Source organism: Ahaetulla prasina, chromosome 2 (assembly GCF_028640845.1).
Source record: "Ahaetulla prasina isolate Xishuangbanna chromosome 2, ASM2864084v1, whole genome shotgun sequence".
NCBI lineage: Eukaryota > Metazoa > Chordata > Lepidosauria > Squamata > Colubridae > Ahaetulla > Ahaetulla prasina.
Window position 1 is genome coordinate 134,448,616 of NC_080540.1, and position 19,475 is coordinate 134,468,090.

At 39.8% G+C, this 19,475-nt stretch overlaps 3 protein-coding genes across 6 annotated transcripts; 1 reads left to right on the forward strand and 2 right to left on the reverse strand.

The window, feature by feature from the left end:
* Window positions 1–2,377: 2,377 nt before the first annotated feature.
* NPB (neuropeptide B) lies at window positions 2,378–4,540 on the reverse strand. The gene is made up of 2 exons (XM_058168030.1): window positions 3,883–4,540; window positions 2,378–2,706 (listed from the first exon to the last, which is right to left on the reverse strand). The coding sequence occupies exons 1-2, from the start codon at window positions 4,147–4,149 to the stop codon at window positions 2,578–2,580; spliced, it is 396 nt and encodes a 131-aa protein (XP_058024013.1). The 5' UTR covers window positions 4,150–4,540; the 3' UTR covers window positions 2,378–2,577.
* A 6,021-nt stretch (window positions 4,541–10,561) lies between these two features.
* Window positions 10,562–13,944, reverse strand: ANAPC11 (anaphase promoting complex subunit 11). Of its 4 annotated transcripts, none has more exons than XM_058168035.1 (3): window positions 13,854–13,944; window positions 11,226–11,359; window positions 10,562–11,143 (listed from the first exon to the last, which is right to left on the reverse strand). In XM_058168035.1, exons 2-3 carry the CDS (start codon window positions 11,332–11,334, stop codon window positions 10,998–11,000), a joined length of 255 nt encoding a protein of 84 aa, XP_058024018.1. In that variant the 5' UTR covers window positions 11,335–11,359; window positions 13,854–13,944; the 3' UTR covers window positions 10,562–10,997. The 4 variants fall into 4 exon arrangements, with proteins under 4 accessions (XP_058024018.1, XP_058024016.1, XP_058024014.1 ...); XM_058168033.1 differs by having other exon boundaries at window positions 13,824–13,934; XM_058168031.1 differs by lacking the exon at window positions 13,854–13,944 and adding an exon at window positions 13,554–13,684.
* Window positions 13,879–18,493, forward strand: ALYREF (Aly/REF export factor). The gene is made up of 6 exons (XM_058168028.1): window positions 13,879–14,248; window positions 14,527–14,658; window positions 15,833–15,980; window positions 16,331–16,394; window positions 17,205–17,376; window positions 18,189–18,493. Exons 1-6 carry the CDS (start codon window positions 14,015–14,017, stop codon window positions 18,201–18,203), a joined length of 765 nt encoding a protein of 254 aa, XP_058024011.1. The 5' UTR covers window positions 13,879–14,014; the 3' UTR covers window positions 18,204–18,493.
* Window positions 18,494–19,475: the final 982 nt, after the last annotated feature.

The window sequence follows — 19,475 nt, forward strand, 5'->3', positions numbered from 1 at the left end:
TTTCTTCAGCAGCTTTTTTTTTTTGGTATTGTTGGAAGAAAAGTCTGATCCGGTTCCAATCCAGGAGAAAGACACTGGAAATAAAATGCAGGCCACATGGAAAGAAGAATCTCTGTTTATTTGGTTTCCAGAAACTTCAGTGACAGCAGCATGTTTTTGGGGTGGCTGACAAAATGGCTGAGTGAGTGGATGGATCTTTATAGGGTTCTAGGGTTTTGTGATTCAGATGCTCCAGGGAGTTGTGCAATGTAATGAACCTTGTGTCTTTTACTATTTCAATCCTGGTGGGTTAATCCTATTATATTCTAAAGGTCATGTCCTATCCTTAGAATTTGGGTGGGCGAATGTAAATTCTTAATCCCATCTGCTCTCAGGGAAGGTTGGAGCTGTGGCTGAAGATGTTTTGTTTATGAATAAATTGGCCCAGTCTTTCTGAATGGATACAAAATCTGCATTCCTAAAGGTCAGCCTCACTTAAGGTTTTTAGTTTGAAGCTGTTTTCCTGTGGCAGGAAGACTGGGGCTGCTTTCTGCCTTTTTAAAAGGTTTTTCTCTATTTTTCCTGTGGGAAAATATAATATTCTGCCTCTTTTCATAGTCCCCAAAATTTTTCATTCTCTGGGGGAGGGGACCCCCCAGCATGCGCCCCAACCCTGAGCATGTGTGTGCGGCCCCACATATGCACCCCCCCCGCATGCTCAGCAGAGACCCAAAGACCAGGTGGCTGGCAGGAGGCGTGAGCGCATGCATGACGGAGCTGAACTGGGGCGACAGCTCATATGCCTTCAGAGAGGGCACCGTGTGCTACTTCTGGCACATGTGTCGTAGGTTCGCCATCACGGTTCTAGTGGCTTGCCTTGTTATTTTTGGTGGGAGCAGTCTAGTTGTTTTTGTTTTTAGGTGTTTTTTTTTGTTGGGCTCTTTACTATTTTTGTTAGACCCTTTGATTGTGGTATTACTCACTTCTTCACGGTTGGTCTGATTGTAATCTGGGTGTTGATTGTTGGTAAGATGTTTTGATTTTTTTGGTTACCTTTTTGTTTCTTTTAGACAGTATGTAGATGCTGTTTATGTCTATGTGCCTATTCCCTGTGAGAATGACCTTGGAGGAGGGGGTGCTGCCTAGGGAATGGTCAGATAAAAGGGGGAAGAGTCCACAACTGAATAACGGGCAGGGAAAGAAACTTAGAATGGTTCTGTCCTAACTAATCAGGCAGCACAAATGTGTACTTTCAGACTTCCAAGATAGCAATAGCGTTTAAGATTATATACTGCTTCACTGGACTTTACAGCCCTCTCTAAGCGGTTTACAAAGTCAGCGTATTGCCCCCAACAATCTGGATCCCCATTATATCGACTTCGGAAGGATGGAAGGCTGAGTCAACCTTGAATCGCTCAGAATTTAAGTCCTGGAGTGAGTGGTGAGTTAGCCCTGTTTATGTAGCCTTATAATACAATAGAAATAGTTCATGTTGTTGGGTTTCCTGTCTGATCTACCTAGGAAACTGACAAGTCCCCAGGTTTCACAGTAACAAGGTAAAAAGATGGAAACCTTTCTCTATTAGGAATCTAGGAAAATCTTCATAATTGATGTAAGGCACTATTTCAGACCTTTTAGCAATCGGCTCAGTCACTGTGCTTCTAAAGAGAAGCCAGGCAATGTAGAATTCTGTAGGACCAGAGGGATAGATGGTGAATCCACTCATCCCTTCCTCCAATTAGGAGAGCAAGGGTGGGAATCAAAGCTTGTTACAGGATGCCGTTTCATTTGTTTCTCCCACTGTAAAGAATCAGTTCACAAGTATTGTGGAAAAGGCCTTTCTATGTCAAGAGAGCCTGGAGAACAACTGTAGTTTGTGGGCACTACGAATGTAGATTGGGTTCCCGTATCAGGCCACTGATGTCAATAAAAAATATCCAGAAACCTTTATAGAAAGAAGTATTTCCTTTAAAATCAAAGATACATCTGTATATCCTGGCAGGGGATTACTAAACTGTTTTTAAATTTCACGGGGTTCATTTAGAGGGAAGGGAAAACCTTTCTGCTCTTGTCAAATTCCAACAAACAATTCTCCATCCATCAGCGAATGAATTAAGCAAACCAGGGAAAAACTGTTTATTGTCAATATTATTATTATTCAAGTGTTTGTATCTTGTAGAGAAGGGGGGGGGAGTAGTCAATAGAGAACATGATACCTTACTGAAACAAGACTGTTATGAATTTGCTTGCTAGGAAGAAAGCTGCACAGACTGCAACTGGGCAAATGTGCATAAGGATTTTAGCCTCAAAATGAGATTCCTCTCTCTGTTTTCTGAGACCCATTGTGCCTGCAGATGCTTTGAACTCCTGCAGTTGCTGTGTTGAGATTTTTAAATTATCATACAAGAAACAGGTGGTCACTGGAGCCTTTTAAAACACATTTATTAACAGATGCAGAAAAAATAAAAATAAAACCATATTCCTCACCACCCGCAAATCCAACCTCCATTGACACAGAGAGTAAATCCATCTCTTGGCTGCCTGTCCCCCCTTCAGGTGCCTCCATAGAATTTATAGGGAAGGCCACCTGCCCAAGGCTCATGGGATAGTACAGTCAGTGGGGTCCAAAGAGACAGTGACATCTGCCTTGCACTGAATGATGCTGGGCACAGCAGGCAGTAGCTGGCAGCTTTGCAGTTCTGGAGCTACTTCCTTCACACATACTGCCTGGAGAAAAGACAAAAGACAGAAACAAAAGATAAGTGCAAGAGCAGATACCCACCTGAGCCTTCTTTGTCCAAGGCATGTACTTATTTGGGAGCATGCCCTATGGACTTCTTATGTAATAGATTTCTTGGGAAGGAGAAGCAGCTTATGAAGCTGGGGCTGCTGGTCTCCCTGGGCTTTTAACAATTCTACTGACGCTCCAAGAGCCACTTTACCAATGTAAGCCCCATTGAACTATACTGAATTTAAGGTACTTCTGGAGAAGTACATCTTGCATAGCGATGCAATATGAATAATTGTACATATGCTTAATACAGCTAACGTTTTTTCTTGCTTGTAATTTCCTTTTTTAAATTAGATTCTTATTAGTTTATCAAAGTATAAAATCCAAAGAAAAAAAGTAGTGAAAACCTAAGAAAAGGGGGAGGGAAAAGAAAAGACATATAATATAAAAGGAGAAAAGGAAAGAAAAAGGCACTGACTTCTAACTCTCTTTAGCACAGTAGAAGATAACATTACAACCACAACTTTTTGCTTTTACCCAACAGCACGTACAAGCCATTTGTATAAACAATAAGCCTATTTTAGTTAACAAAAACAAAATCAAAGTTTCATTTTTTGTTTCATTGCAAGCACAAAATCCAGAAGCAATTAAACAATAGGAGCAGGGTTAGATATGTTCTCTTCTTTGGATAAAAGAACCAATTTAACCATCTCTGCTTCTTGCTCATAATTTCCATTGCTACTAATTTCCTATCCCAAAGGTGCATTTTCCAAAAGGCAATGGATTTCGTTTTATCCTTAAAGACGTTTAGCTTCTCATCCAGGAAGTTTCTTCAATCCGGAAAAGCAAAGTCCAGCTGCCTTTTGGAAAACGCACCTTTGGGACAAGCATGACCTGGATGACTGAGAATCTCCATAGACCGATTTCCTATTTTGTTTTCACTTTTCGTTGAAATGAGGAAAACTACGAATTGAAATGGAGCGGCTATAGTACATGTTGTGGTAAAATAAAATGCAATACAGTACAGAGCTAACACAGACCGATGAACATAAAGTAGATGCATCAGAAGATTCATTGCACGAGACAAGATTCAACTCGACGGGCCCCCCTAAGCAACCTCCCTCCTCTCCGTCGAGTTTACGCTCCGTCCCGTTCCCGGAGCAACTTCTTACCAGGTTGCGCAGCCCGCCCAAACTCTGGCGCGACTCGGACATGGCGAGAGAGGATGCGGCGGGGCCGTCCTCGCCACTACTGTCCGCGGCGCCGTTGTCGGAGCGGCGCATGTAAGACGAACGGCGGATGCCAGAGAGAAGCCCCGACGCCCTGCCCACCGAGTAGTAGCTGGGGCCGGCTGCCTGCTTGTACCAAGCCCCGGCGGGCGGGCTGAGCAGCAGGGCCAGGGTGAGGAAGAGCAGCGCCAGGGTCGGTGGTCCGCTCATGGTGCGAGAGGCTTGCGACGGCTGGGCTGGGAGGTCGCCATCGGGCGCCTCTTTTTATAACACCGGGGAGGCAGGAGCGGGGACCAGCCAGGCGGCTCAGAAGCCCCGGAGCGGGCGGTGGAGACGGGCGAGCACGTGACGCGGCGCTCTCTTCGCAGGGATGCTGCCTACTACGGCAGGGCGGGCGGGGAGGACTCCTGGTTCCAAGCTGAGCTTCTCGATCGGGTTTTGCTTTAGCATTTTTATCCGCGTCCGCGAGTTGACACTCCAAAGCGTTGTGGGGCTCCACAAGGCCGCCTCCCGTTTCTCCTTTGGACGGAAGAAACAGACTCGAACAACGACGCGCTGGGCTCACTCCTCCGTCGAGAGAGGAGACCAGAGTGAAGGTTCCCTGGTGGCGGGGGGGAAAAGCGCTAATCAGTTCCTTCAACGACCGAAGTTGCAGCAAACACCCGTCCCTAACTGAACCCCCTTGAGTCATGGAAGCCCGTTTTTTTCCTGCACTTGTAGATGCATTAAAACATCAGATAACAAGACAACTTGTTAGCAGGATAATGTGTGGCTCTGTCGGTGGTGAGAACAGTCAATATTCCTCTCATATCTTTCCCTGATACTATTTAGTTTTATCAGCATTGCAACAAAATCTGACTTTGGCACATTAATCTATTATAAACTCAGTGGTCTGAGTTTGTGTTTTATTCATCTCTCAAATCTCCATGTGTAAACTATTTAAAATCTGCTATTTTGACAAGAGGTCCTGATAAAGGGGTTAACCAGGTTGTTGACAAGCCCTTTCCACAATTGCATTTATCTGCAGTGCAAATACCTACATTTTTTTTGCTGCTTGTTATACAGGTAATACTCAACAACCACAATTAACCCCAAAATTTATATTGCTAAATGAGACATTTATTAAGTGAGTTTTGCCCCAAATTTCTTACCACAATTGCTAAGTGGATCATTGCAGTCATTAAGTTAGTAACATGGTTGTTAAGTGAATCTGGTTTCCCCATTGATTTTGCTTCTCAGGTCATAAAAACTGTGACCCTGGGACACTGCAACCATATGAACCAGTTGCCAAGCACCTGAAGTTTGATCACATGACCATGGGGATGCTGCAAAGATTGTAAAAGGGAGAAAAATGTCTATCTAGACCCGTTCCAGTCCGGTTTCCGGCCCGGCTACAGCACGGAGACGGCTTTGGTCACGTTGGTGGATGATCTCTGGAGGGCCAGGGATAGGGGTTGTTCCTCTGCCCTGGTCCTATTAGACCTCTCAGCGGCTTTCGATACCATCGACCATGGTATCCTGCTGCGCCGGTTGGAGGGATTGGGAGTGGGAGGCACCGTTTATCGGTGGTTCTCCTCCTATCTCTCCGACCGGTCGCAGACGGTGTTGACGGGAGGGCAGAGGTCGGCCCCGAGGCGCCTCACTTGTGGGGTGCCGCAGGGGTCGATCCTCTCGCCCCTTCTGTTCAACATCTACATGAAGCCGCTGGGTGAGATCATCAGTGGTTTCGGTGTGAAGTACCAGCTGTACGCGGATGACACCCAGCTGTACTTTTCTACACCGGACCACCCCAACGAAGCTATCAAAGTGTTGTCCCGGTGTCTGGAGGCCGTACGGGTCTGGATGGGGAGAAACAGGCTCAAGCTCAATCCCTCCAAGACAGAGTGGCTGTGGATGCCGGCATCCCGGTACAGTCAGCTAAGTCCGCGGCTGACCGTCGGTGGCGAGTCACTGGCCCCGATGGAGAGGGTGCGCAACTTAGGCGTCCTCCTGGATGAACGGCTGTCTCTAGAAGATCATCTGACGGCCGTCTCCAGGAGAGCGTTCACCAGGTTCGCCTGGTGCCAGTTGCGCCCCTTTCTGGATCGGTATGCCCTATGCACGGTCACTCACGCACTCGTGACGTCTCGCCTGGATTACTGCAATGCTCTCTACATGGGGCCCCCCTTGAAGGGCATCCGGAGGCTGCAGTTAGTCCAGAATGCGGCTGCGGGTGATAGAGGAGCCTCGTGGCTCCCGTGATGACACCTATCCTGCGCAGACTGCACTGGCTACCTGTGGCCTTCCGGGTGCGCTTCAAGGTTTTGGTGACCACCTTTAAAGCGCTCCATGGCATAGGGCCGGGTTACTTACGGGACCGCCTACTGCGACCGAATACCTCTCACCGACCCGTGCGCTCTCATAGAGAGGGACTCCTCAGGGTGCCGTCAGCGAGGCAATGTCGTCTGGCGACGCCCAGGGGAAGGGCCTTCTCTGTGGGGGCTCCCACCCTCTGGAACGAACTGCCCCCAGGACTTCGTCAGCTTCCGGACCTTCGGACCTTCCGCCGCGAGCTTAAAACACACTTATTTATTTGCGCGGGACTGAGTTAGATTTTAAATTTATGGGTTTTAAATTGGGTTTTAGTTTTATATTTTTAATCATAATTTTAACTATCGGGCTTTTAGAATAAGTTTTTTAATTGTTTTTATGTTGTATTTATGTATTTATATGTTTTTTAAGTGCCTGTTAACCGCCCCGAGTCCTTCGGGAGATAGGGCGGTATATAAATATGATTAAATAAATAAATTAAATAAATAAATAAAAAATGGCTATGTCACTTTTCAGTGCCATTGTAATTTTGAATGGTTACCAAATGGTTTTAAGTCAAGGGCCACCTGTACTGCAGTCCTTGATTCTGGACTGGGCAATTGTTTAGCTCATAGAATCATCCGTTATAATGTCCTTCCTGCTAATGACTACTTCAGTTTCAATTACAATAACACAAGAGCTACCAACAGATTTAAACTTTAATGTCAACCGCACCAGTTTAGATTGCAGAAAATGGAATGCATTACCTGACTTTGTGGTCTCTTCTCATAACTCCAAAAGTTTTATTAAAAATCTATCCACTATTGACCTCACCACATTCCTAAGAGGACTCTAAGGGGCGTGCATAAGAGCACAAATGTGCCTACCGTTCCTGTCCTATTGTTTCTTCCCTTATATATATATATATATGCTTATACTACCTTGTTTCTCCTCATATATATGTTTATATATTATATAATCTTTTGTGTTATGCTTGTTATGCTTGTGTATATTGTTATGACAAAATTAAATAAATAAATAAATAAATAAATAAAATAAATTGTTTCTTGCTAAAACAGGATGATGTTTTAGTTTTAACAGAATAAAGGTTTGTTCTTTCAAAGCAGATGGTTCACAGCTATAGTAAAATGCTGATCAATTACTAAGGAGAATATGAATCAGGAGCCCTCGTAGCACCTTCTCCAGCTAACAAAATTTTATTAAGTCATAATCTTAATTTTTCATGAATTGCACCTCACTTCATCATTTCAGTCCATGAAAAGAATTTTTGCCTTAAAAGAATATCTTAAAAAGAATTGTTAGTTGGAGAACCAGATTCCTGATTTTTTTGCTATCATGCATGGCTCTTCTACAAATAAGATATAGTGTTTGTTACTGTTCTCTTACATTATCTGGCTCATCTAAAAAATTCCTAATTCACTTTAGTTGTAGTGCAATAACCCATGTATCAATGATATGGTGTACAGTATGCCTACTGTTTTATTGTTGTATAACAAAATGTAAACAATTTATAAAGCAAAGCCCCAATAGCAGTCCAAAATAATACACTGTATGAAGAGTATTTTAAGTTATATTGTGTTTTTCATTCTCCAAAGATAAAAATCACTCTGCCAGTTTTCAGCTATTTCCAATTGCAGAAATTTCAAAAGCCACAGACAGTCACTTACATTGTGTGACTTAGCAGAGGTGAATATGCAAAGATCCTGCAAAACTCCAGATTCTGTCATCACAATTTGGCAACAAAACCATCAACTTAGAAACAAGACTTTTTTGTCAAAGCTCAGCCATCAAAAGATGTAGTGTAACAGTGTTAAGCCCCAGTAAAACTTCACACCTATTGTTCCTTTATCTCAACACTCAAATTTTCTCCTACATGCCCTTAGTTGCCCTCCTCCAAATTGTAGTCTTTGATAAGAATTTTTTTCCTTAAACGTAGTGTTGTGTGAATACTAGTCAATTAAATTTTATTTAGTAAACAATGATTAATCAAAACATGGCTCAATAGAAATATATGAAGCCAGGCAATAACTCCTACAGAAAGCAGAAAAGCAGCTAAACTAAAATTAAGTATCTTTTACAGCTAGAAATAAAATAGAGGCAGGTACAAAATACAATTTTTATTTTAATTAAAATTTCTCAGGGGAACAAAGTTTGGGGAACATTGAGGAAGAGCATATTTTTTAGACTATAGTTAATTGTAGTCAATTAAGTGCCACCAGGTTGTTTTACAAGACCCTGGTGTCATATTTATGGCAAAAAAGCACAATTCTCCATGCTAGGGAAGATTCCAGAGATCATCAAAAGTGGTAGGTAACGGTTCTTTTAAATGGGTAATTTTTCCTTGATGGCTATTTAGTTAGCATCACGTTCTCATTTTAATAACATAAAGGGCTTCAATTGCACACTGAAGGCAGGGGTGGCATATCCAGCGATGACTGGCACCCACACCAGGATGAAACATCAGAAACAGTTGGTTTATTGCTGCATAGCTACGAAACTAGTTTATTTATTTTATTTATTTTGTCACATCATACAAAAGATTATATAGTATATAAACATATATATGAGTAAATATTAGGAGGCATAAGCATACATATAGATATAGGAAGAAGAAAAGAAAAACAATAGGACAGGAACGGTAGGCACATTTGTGCGCTTATGCACGCCCCTTATGGTCCTCTTAGGAATGGGGTGAGGTCAATAGTAGAAAGTTTTTGGTTAAAGCTTTTAGGATTATGGGAAGAGACCACAGAGTCAGGTAAAGTATTCCAAGCACTGATGATTCTGTTACAGAAGTCATATTTTCTGCAATCTAGATTAAAGTGGTTGACATTAAGTTTAAATCTATTGGTTGCTCTTGTATTATTGCAATTAAAGTTGAAGTAGTCTTTAACAGGAAGGACATTACAATAGATGATTCTATGAGTTAAACTTAGGTCTTGTCGAAGGCGACGGAGTTCCAAGTTCCAAGTGTGGGAATCTTTTGCCATAAATTTGATTGAAAATAGATCATGAATATTCCTTCCTTTCACATGAGTTTTATTCCATCATCTTTCTGTTTAACTGTCAAAAGAATTGGCAATAGATAGCTGCACTCCTGGCTAGAACCAAACTTGAAGAATCACAATCTGGGTTGAAACAGGCCAGGAGCATTGCAAGGAATGACTCAAAGAATTCACTGGAACCACCCTGTACAAATGATCTCATTTATTACTTGGGGATAAACACAATCTGATAGTGTTTTCAGAACGAACAGTTCGATGTAGTGGTTAACCAGGAGACTGTGAGTTCTAGTGTCACCTTAGGCACAAAAGCCAGATGAATGACCTTGGACCCAATCACTTTTTCAGCCCAACTCAGGGTTCTTGTTGTAGGGAAAACAGGAGGAGGAAGGTATACATGTGTTTGACATCTTGTCTTATTTATAAAATAATAAAGATAGGGTAATTATTTATCATATGGCATGCAATACATGAATATTCAATTAGATTAGTAGAACCCAATAAAATATAAATGTAAAAAAAAAAGTCTTCAAAAGTCAATGTCTAGGTCATTTAACCATTGAAGCACAGCACTGTTTATATTTAAAAAATCAAGATACTGGACCACTACATAACCTTACAGCCGGTCATGATTTGATATATTCTATAGTTTGTGTAAGATCCAGCAGTCACATTGAGGGGAGGATACTATATCCCATTTATACAGCGAGTCCTGGCAGAAGCCATGTGAGGTGCAAATCCTATTAAAGGATTGTCCATTGCTGACATGGTCATTCAAAGCCTGGCACCTTTTTTGAGAAGTCATTTATATGTCTTCCTATAACTGGGCATTCAGTGAAACATTTGGCTTTCCATTAAGAATTGATGTTAAAGTTGTTGGGCAGATGTTGTGCAAGCACCAGTGGAAGGTTCCTTGATTTGAATCTTCCTGCTGATAAATGAGGAAGGTTGGCATTGAATTGGTAGGAGTTATTGATACTTTTTCTGTATTTTCTCACTAGTGCATCTTGCCTTCGTAAAGCTGGCAGTGCTATATGGCTAAGAACAGGAAGCCAGCAAGTTGGAATGATTTTAATACATGCACTTATAATCCTCATGGTATTGTTGAGTCTGGCAGAATAAAAATTTAATAAACAATTATTGTATTGCGGGCCAAGTGTGCAGCAAAAATGCTGGCACAAGCCTGAGCTATTGACTCGTCAACTTTTAGATCTAAATCAAAAGTTTATCTATATTAGTAGAACTGTTTTCTCTCTTTTGAACAAGTTGATCCCATATTATTAAGTTAAAATTGAGGCCTAAAACTACAGTCAAGAAATCAAGAATTTTTATTTGTGTACTAAAGCAAGGCATCAGTAATACACATTACAAAGTGAGATTTGGTTGAAAGTACACATTTTAGAACAGCTATTAAAACAATAAAAATAAAAAGTTTATTTAATAAAAATACAACTGAGACACCTATCTTACACAAATAATCCTATTTCATTTCAATCAACTACTAAAATTGAAACTGGAGGTTTGCTTACTTGTTGCCTTCACACCAACAGTCATCACTTTCCTCGCAATTTATAGACTTTGAGAGCTCACCTGCTGTGGTACCATACATTGGGACATCTGTATATAGGATTGAGAAAATACTGTAATATATAATAACAGTTTTCTTCTCCTTGATTCTATATTGATATTAGTAATTCTGGCAAATTACTAGATCCAAAGGAAGCTGGGGGAGAAATCTTGCCAGAGTCACTCTTTGAACTTCCATTCCTGTCGGCACATTGGACAGTGCTGTTGAACTTGTTGAGAATTAAGCCACTTCAGTATGCAGTGCATGTGGAAACAGTGTGAACACTGTCCCCACACAAGAGGACAATCATCTCCAGGCACCTTACCTGAAAATACAAATGTTAATAGGGCAAAATCAAAGGAATACTCAGCTCAAGAGGACCAAAAAAAATTAAGATTAATACTTACAGTCAGGGCAGCATCCATTAAAAGCCATTCGACAAATGCCACAGTTCTCATCATTAGCAACCCATAGCCAGGAAGCAACTCCATGCCAGCTCTTGATTTTCACCTTCATTTTACTCGGACTACTAGAATAGTATCTGAAGGGGAGGAAAAAAAAATAAGGTTAACTGCAACTTCTTTTGTTGCTTTTTATCCAGGTCCTTTAAATATGAAAAACTGTTATTTAAAATACCATTATTTTACACATAGCTGCATAGCTTATAAGAGGTATTGTGCCATCCTTTTTGCTAACAGTTAAAACTTGATACTCCTTGGTTGTTTTCTTGCAGAAGCTTCATTATTCAGCCAGGAAACATTTTCAGTGTCAGAAGGAATAGGGTTTGCATTCTGTTTATAGTAGTTTGCCCTGTCAGTATTGATGGGACTGTTTTCTTCTTGCTAGTTAGTGGGATACTATTTATTGCTTGATTGTTGGTCTGCTACTAATCCTGATGTTAATCTCTGCTTATCTGGATGTTGATTGTTGATGAGATGTTTTGGTCTTTGTTTCCTTTTTTATTGTCTCTTTTGAATCGTATGTAAATATCCATGTAAATGAATGTATGATAAATATCTGTCGCATTTACAAATTAAAAGATGGCATAAAGATGTTGAATTGCCTCTTACTTGGCAGAAGTCTCTGAGACAATTCTTAGATTCCATAAAACAGCATTTTGTATCTATCTTGCACAATGTTTTTAAAGTTCACCCCTCTTTTGCTTGAAACTGGATGTTTAATTAGGAAAGTAGCATAGGTGAATAAAAAATAAAGTTGCTTTAGGTATTAAATTCTTTAAAATTGTATTAAGCATTTTAGAAAAGACTATAAACCATGAAACAAGAAACACATATAAGAATAAAAGAGTAAAATATAATTGTAGAACAAAAATAAACATGGAATCAAAAATGTAATGGAGATTAGTTTTTCATTATATGGTTAGTTAATTATAAAGTTATGACACATCATTTACTAAAGAAGACTCAAAAGTCCTAATTAAAATTCAAACTACAAGGTTAACACGATATAAGCCGCAAACTAAATTTATAGGCTATAATAGATTAGGACACACTGGGAATTTATTATAAAATCTAAGTATAAACTCTATAAATACTGAAAAAAAATAAACGCATGATGTGATACAAATTTAGACCAGATTTACCTTTTAAATGAGTGATTATTTTTAACTGTAAAATATAACTTAATTAGAAATTCTTTAAGCAAAGGACCAAATATTCTTTCTTATACAATTAGTATATATAAAATTAGTTCTGTACACTTTGAAGAAATGTAAAATTTAATAAAAATGTGTCTGGTTGCAAAGAGAAGTCAACTTTCAAAATTCATCTCACTGTAATATATATTATTTTCCCAAACTATTGAGCTTTACTGAATTGCCATTACATCTCACAAAAAATTATCTATCTTGCTCATTGTGCTTCCAACAGTTTCTAGAAAATCAGTTACTAACTGTAGCAATTAGGACATATTACATGGAATAACAGGGCAATGATAAAACATCTTGTAACAATTTTCTCTGAAAACAATATTTGGAGTAAATTTAAAATTCTTCTGCCATTAATATTCCCATTCTTGGAACTCTATTACAGTATTTGGCATCATTCAATCATGCAATCTTTGACCTATCTTATCTTTAAGTCCTATTTCATTAACAGTTTATAAATTAAGTCCAATAAGTTCCAAGTTGCAATTTTTGACGGTATTAGTTAAATTCTAACTTGCCTTTTCACCAAAATTAATATAATGGAAAAACCTCTTCCTACAATTTATAAATCTCAATTGCTGTAATTTTACTGTGTGCAAAGATAGCTAAATGCTAAAATAATCACATCATCAATACTATTAAAAATAGTTTGACCCTCTAATACTAACCCTCAGGAAAACGTGGCAGGTTTCTCATTAATTACTAGCTTCGCCATCACATATTTTCTTTACTTGCTCTAATATTGCAAATTTACAACTAAGACTGTTTAATTAAACCCCACCTTCGGGGAAAGGGGCAGAATTCACTTTTGCCTTTGCTTTCTCCTATTATTTAGTCAGATGAAAACATTCTGGGCAATTCCAAAACTGGATATTATTACCATCCCATTGTCTTTCTTTATAAGGCTTTATATTACGACAGTGGGAAAAGCAGGGAGGCAACGGATGAACAAAACAAAAAAAATGCAGTTCTGCCAGCGGGGCTAAAAGACAGGCGGGTTGAGAGAAAAGGATCGGAAACACGACACGCTAAGCTGAGTTCACACGACCACACTCATTCTGGGGTTTACCTAATTAACTTGTAAATTGCCATCGATAAGGCTAAGACATGACTAGGGTGATAGTAATTGAGAGGCCGCTGCGAACGCCGTCTGCCTTTCTTCCTCCCACACCCACCTGACCCCAAATAGCCAGCGGCTAAAAGAAAGCCCCACCCACCGCCCCTCCCCTTTTATTGTCGTCTTCCCCCCAACCCTCACCAATCTTCGCGCCCAAACTCAGCTCTTCCAAACCCCCCCTCCCATCGGAAGTTCCCGCCCTCTCTACGCCCCCCCCGCCACCTCATTTTGCAGGCCCCGCTCCTATAAAACCTGGCCAAGGGAAGGCAGCCTTTTATTTCTTCCACGGAACCAAGCTTGACCGCTGACGCTCTTTCCACCCTTCCATTTCTTAAATCCTGCCTCATCCGTTTCCGGTCCCCGGTATAGCGCGGCCGGAAGTGTAGGCCCAGGAGCCGGAGGGAGCCGCCATCATGGGCGACAAAATGGATATGTCTTTGGACGACATTATCAAGCTGAACAGGAGTCAGCGAGGCGGAGGTGGCCGAGCCGGCGGTGGTCGAGGCCGGGGAAGAGGAGCTACAGGTCGAGGAGGAGGAGGAGCTGGGCGAGGAGGTGCTGGACGCGCAGGCGGAGGCGGCCCCGTCCGGAACAGAGCCGCTCTGTCCCGGGGAGGCGGCAGGAACAGGCCCGCGCCCTACAGCCGGGTAAGGCCTCTCTTGGGAGGCTCTTCCATCGAGTTAATGGCCACGGTCGAGACGGAGTAGTGGCTTTTTAAAGCTATCGGGGAAGCAGCGTGGAGCGAGATTCTCCGGCGCCTTTCTAGGGAGGGACGCTCTCTGTTGGGATTTGCGGGGCTGGTTCGGTATCTTGGTGTGCTTAGGATTCGTTTAGGCCATAAAATTTGGAAAACGAAAGGAAATGAAAATGTTGAACCGAATAAAAAAGATCGGGCTGTAGTGATCGGAACTCGTTCTCTTCGCAGCCAAAACAACTCCCTGAAAAGTGGCAACATGATTTGTTCGAGAGTTGCTTTGGCCCTGGCGCTGGCGTGGAAACGGGTGGAAAGCTCCTCGTCTCTAATCTGGATTTTGGTGTTTCGGATGCAGACATACAGGTATGTTTCTTCTCAATAAAGGATCCCGGATAGTGCGTAAATGGAATAAACTCTGCCATTTATCATAGTTTTCATTTGTTTTCTGACAATACATTAGTATTGAAGACTAAAACTTACTAAAGTCTTCCTAAAAGGATTTTTTTATGGCAGAGAATTTATTCTAGTATCAACCTGTAACATATATTAGCCATAATATTCAGCATTGATATGCTATATTTTGAAAGTGATAGCATATACTTTTAGTGCCTCTTGGTTATAATGTTTTCATGCAATGCTGCTTTATTGCAAACCAGCTTTCAGGTACATTTGAACTGTCTGGTAGTACAAATGTTTCATCTGTTAAGAGAACTTTTATACTGGTGGCCCATTCATATTGTTGAACAGATCTGTTGGCTTGTTCTTGAAGCTTGGAAAAATAAAAAATAGCTTGTATCTAATTCAAATGATGTGATGTTACTGCTATCTCTAGACAGAATCCTAGGACAAAGAGAATGCTAGGAGACTCATATATTGTAGTGATTAGAATAATGTTTCTCAACCTTGGCAATTTTGAGAATGCAGGCTGGGGAAATTCTGGGAGTTGAAGTTCATACATCTCAAAGTTAGCAAGGTTATATTAGAATATTGACTGGGGAAGGTTCAGGTTCAAATCCACATTAGACTATTAGGCTCACAAAGGTACTTTGGTCAGCTGTTATAGCTCAGTCCATCCTCCTAGAACGGAAACATGTACAAAATAGATTTTGTATATAAACTGTCTTTATCTCCTTTGATACAAATGGGGAAAATCAGCAACAGTTTGACATGAATATTATGAGCAGTTTTTTAATGTTCTAAAATTAGCATCATTAACTATAAATACACTGATTTATTGTATTTATAATTTTCTCAGCTGGTACATATTTTGTACTGGTTTTAATTGTAGAATTGTTGCCCAGTACTTTTTTGAGGTGGGCGGGTATGGAAAATAGATTGATTGGGAGATGATAAATATTAATCTTTACATATCAGTTGAAGCAGAAAAAAGGCAACTTTAACACAACCGTTTTATAGACATAAGAGCAAAATGATGTGGATATACTGTCCTCTATGATGATTTCTAGGCTCTCTGAATAAACTTAAAGACCCTCTTACCATTCTCAGTTACATTAACCTTGCCTTTCCATTATTTCAGGAGCTTTTTGCAGAATTTGGGACACTAAAAAAGGCAGCAGTACACTATGATCGTTCTGGACGTAGTCTAGGTACTGCAGATGTTCATTTTGAGAGGAAGGCTGATGCTCTGAAGGCTATGAAGCAATACAATTGCGTTCCCTTGGATGGTATGTATATACTTGCTAATCATATCGGTTGTTACACAAGGATGAGAGATGATGTGACATGGTTTTAGTAATAAACCAGCTACTTGTATATAAGCATTCTCCTTAGATGACAAGGAACTACTTTAGAGCAAGTACATGAAACACAGTGTAATGAAGTAAGGGACTGGTAGAGGAGAGTTAAGAGCTCGATTCTCCCTCCCTGTGCCCAGCATAGAAATCGATGGCTGCTAGAAGAGAGAGAGTCATCTTTTCTGCATAGATCTTCCTCTGACCATTCCCTATTGGCATTTTTTGTTGCTAGACTTATTTTAAGTTATTATGGTAATCATGTACATTTTTATCATTATTAGGACGTCCCATGAACATTCAGCTGGTTACATCACAGATAGATACACAGAGGAGACCAATACAGAGGTAAAAAAAAACCTTACCGTACTGTTCATTTCTTTAGTTAGCCTATAGTTTTCAAGATTTTGTGATGGCATCTGTATATTCTTACTACAGACAGTAGTGGAGTCTGCTGTATTCATACAGAAAACTTGAAGTTGAATTTTTAATTTAAAAGGCGATGTGCAAGCTGTTTAAGTATTACTACAATAGATTAGGATGGCTAACATGTTATGTGGACCACAGTCATTTGTATGTAAGGGGAAAAATAAGGGGAAAACACTTTACAATGTGGTTATTTCTCTCATTAGACTGTTAAAGTCATTGTGTATGTGTGTATCTTATAATTGATTTGCTTTCCTTTAAATTAATTGTCTAACTTTAGAAAAAGTGAAAAAATAAATTTGCAAAGAATAATCAGACTGAATTTCTTGATAATTTATTAGTCATGAGTCTAGAAAAAATTGAAATGGGGATAGTGTCACTGCATTATTTGCCAAATAATAGTTACATTACAATTCCTCAAATAGTCAAAATTGGTATTTGATCTTATTATATACTTCATATTGCAACCCTGCTATCCAGCAAAAAGATTTTCTATTTCAGAATTTAGATTACGTACTTTAGTACCTAAAATAGAGACTAGAGAAATTCTGTATTTTTCTAAATTGTAATCAAAGGGTCTCCAGTTTGTAAAAGACATCAGATACTTTTGTGATTTGTTGATCATGTTCTGTGGTAGTCCTTACTTTTACATTAGCCTCTAGACTGATCTACTTTGCATTTTCGCTTATGTATGACTAAGCACCTCTAATTCTGTATCTCTTTTGATATTAGTGTAAGTAGAGGAGGCATGACAAGAAACCGTGGTGGCTCAGGTGGCTTTGGCGGTGGCAACAGACGAGGCAGTCGTGGCAATAGAGGCAGAGGCAGAGGTGCTGGCAGGAGTTCCAAACAGCAGCTCTCTGCAGAAGAATTGGATGCACAGTTGGATGCTTATAATGCTAGGGTGAGTAATGTACTAAAGAAGATTGAGACAGAACGTTGCCCTGATGAGTAAATTGGCATGTACAGCTTCCATAACTTTGCAGCAATTTTTATGTTAAATATTTGATTGGCATGCATGGTTTCAGTTGCTTGTACACTCCTCCTAGGTATGAAAAACCACACTAATGTGAAAGCAGTCCTGACAACATTAGTTAATTATGATTCTAGTATGATTATCTGTTCATTTTTATGTCATTGAAATTAACATCGTGAAATGTGTTGAACCACAAAAGCAAACCAAGTTCTCTATAATGTAATAGCAATTCTAAGCTCTACATTTTTCATGAATGTATCCAGACGTATTTTGCTTTTTTAATTGCTGTTCTGCTTGGGTCAGATTGGGTAAACTGCATTTTATAATGTTATAAATATTATTTGGAACTAGAATTTTGTGTGTGCACATTGCTACCGAATTATCATCCCTGAAAATTAGCATGTATTAAATGTTCAGGAAACCTGCATTTAAATTGAAATAGGTTCAGATATTTATTCATACATATATAAGGAAAGAACTCTCCATCTTTTTAAATTACTTTTCTCGTGAAAATCTAGAATTTGGGAATTGTGCTCCTCTGAATACTTTAAAGCTGAAATTTAAAATCATTGTGAAAAAAATCCTTTCCTGGATGTGAATCTGCCTTGAAATAATTCATGGCGAAGTATGTAATATCAATTACCTCTGCCACTAGAGAATCAGTATGCTTAGCCTGTTGCTTTCTTTAGTTTTCAGTTAATTGTTTTCAGACAAGTAATTGTCTTTTCCTTTCTTTCTAGATGGATACCAGTTAAATCTAATGATGCGTCACATGCATGGAAAGGACTGCAGACATCTCATTCCATGCTCCCTAGTGGGAGGGAAAGGGTGTATAGCGGCGGCTACTAATATCAAGAATGGGATTTGTTTTACTTTTATGTTTTGAAATAGGTTTTAAACTCATGTAAAGGTTTCTTTCTTTTTTTTAAATTCTGAAACAGATCTGTTTTGTACCGAGTTATTTTTGGGAAAAATTTTACTGGTTGCCTGTTGGGCCAAAGTGGCTTTTTCACTTTGGCAGTAATAAAATAGAAATGTGTCTAGAGCTGTAAATGTCTGCTTCATGTTGCAGCTGGAGCCTAGCCTTGGGGCTGCAAAAGCAAAGATGAATAGGGGAAGCAGACTGCCTGCTAGCCCCCAACTAAATAGTTGGTGCTGATTGCCCTTCCCATGAGGAGGGATTCTGTTCTCTCAGGTCTCCCTCCTCCACTCTGCTCCAGAAGGGGTTTGTAAATTCTGCATCCCACCATCTTCTATGTGCTAATTCTTCTCCTTCAGTTTGTGCGAAAGCCGCCATTGTGACTACTGTTCAGGGAGATGATGTTCCCTGGTGAAGCTGACTTTGGAGGTCCTGGGGAGGGAGTAAATTTCTTGTTAAAGTTGTTTTGTATTTAACACTTGATTCCAAAGTTCAGTTCTGGTCCCACCTCAGTATTTTTACTGTAAAATGGTTGCTGTGAAAATTCAGTGACACCAACATGCCAAGTAAAGATTTAGTCTTTCAACTTGTAATTCCCTATTGAATTCTTATTTCAAGTAAATCTAAAGACATTTGTAATGGTCTGTGCTTAAATTTATTATATAACGGATTAAGACTATTTCTAGATCTTAACTGGGATAGAGTAAATATCCGACTAATGTGAAAACTTTCATCTTTGGTGGGTGAGATACCTAAGGGATAAACAAGAGACACCTCTTTTAGCATCCTCAACATGTTCTAAAAAGAATTAATGCCTGTGTGGTTATTGGTACGTTGCCCCTTCAACATCAGAATATCCTAATGCTGAAATTAGAATGCATCGGTAATTTGAAAAAGTGAATATACCAGGATACCAAAGTTATGCAGGAGTAACAGCCAAAGGAAGGTTATTGATATTAAGATATTCAATCAAAAAATATTTCTACATAGCAATGAAACAAGTATATGTAAGTGCTAGATGTTGGGAAATAGTAATACCTGACAGTATTTTATTATCTACATAAGTAACTAAATATTTGGGGAAATTGTTAAGATACAAATACCTTAC

Coding starts and splice junctions, on each gene's coding strand:
- ALYREF (XM_058168028.1), top strand. CDS start 14,015: ATGGGCGACAAAATGGATATGTCTTTGGACGACATTATCAAGCTGAAC. Junction 14,249..14,526: donor GGCCCGCGCCCTACAGCCGG/GTAAGGCCTCTC, acceptor TTCTCTTCGCAG/CCAAAACAACTCCCTGAAAA. Junction 16,395..17,204: donor CAGAGGAGACCAATACAGAG/GTAAAAAAAAAC, acceptor TTTTGATATTAG/TGTAAGTAGAGGAGGCATGA.
- NPB (XM_058168030.1), bottom strand. CDS start 4,149: ATGAGCGGACCACCGACCCTGGCGCTGCTCTTCCTCACCCTGGCCCTG. Junction 2,707..3,882: donor TGGGCGGGCTGCGCAACCTG/GTAAGAAGTTGC, acceptor TCTTTTCTCCAG/GCAGTATGTGTGAAGGAAGT.
- ANAPC11 (XM_058168031.1), bottom strand. CDS start 13,576: ATGGCAATTTACAAGTTAATTAG. Junction 11,360..13,553: donor GCAATTTACAAGTTAATTAG/GTAAACCCCAGA, acceptor CCTCCCCTTCAG/ATACTATTCTAGTAGTCCGA. Junction 11,144..11,225: donor TAATGGATGCTGCCCTGACT/GTAAGTATTAAT, acceptor TTGTATTTTCAG/GTAAGGTGCCTGGAGATGAT.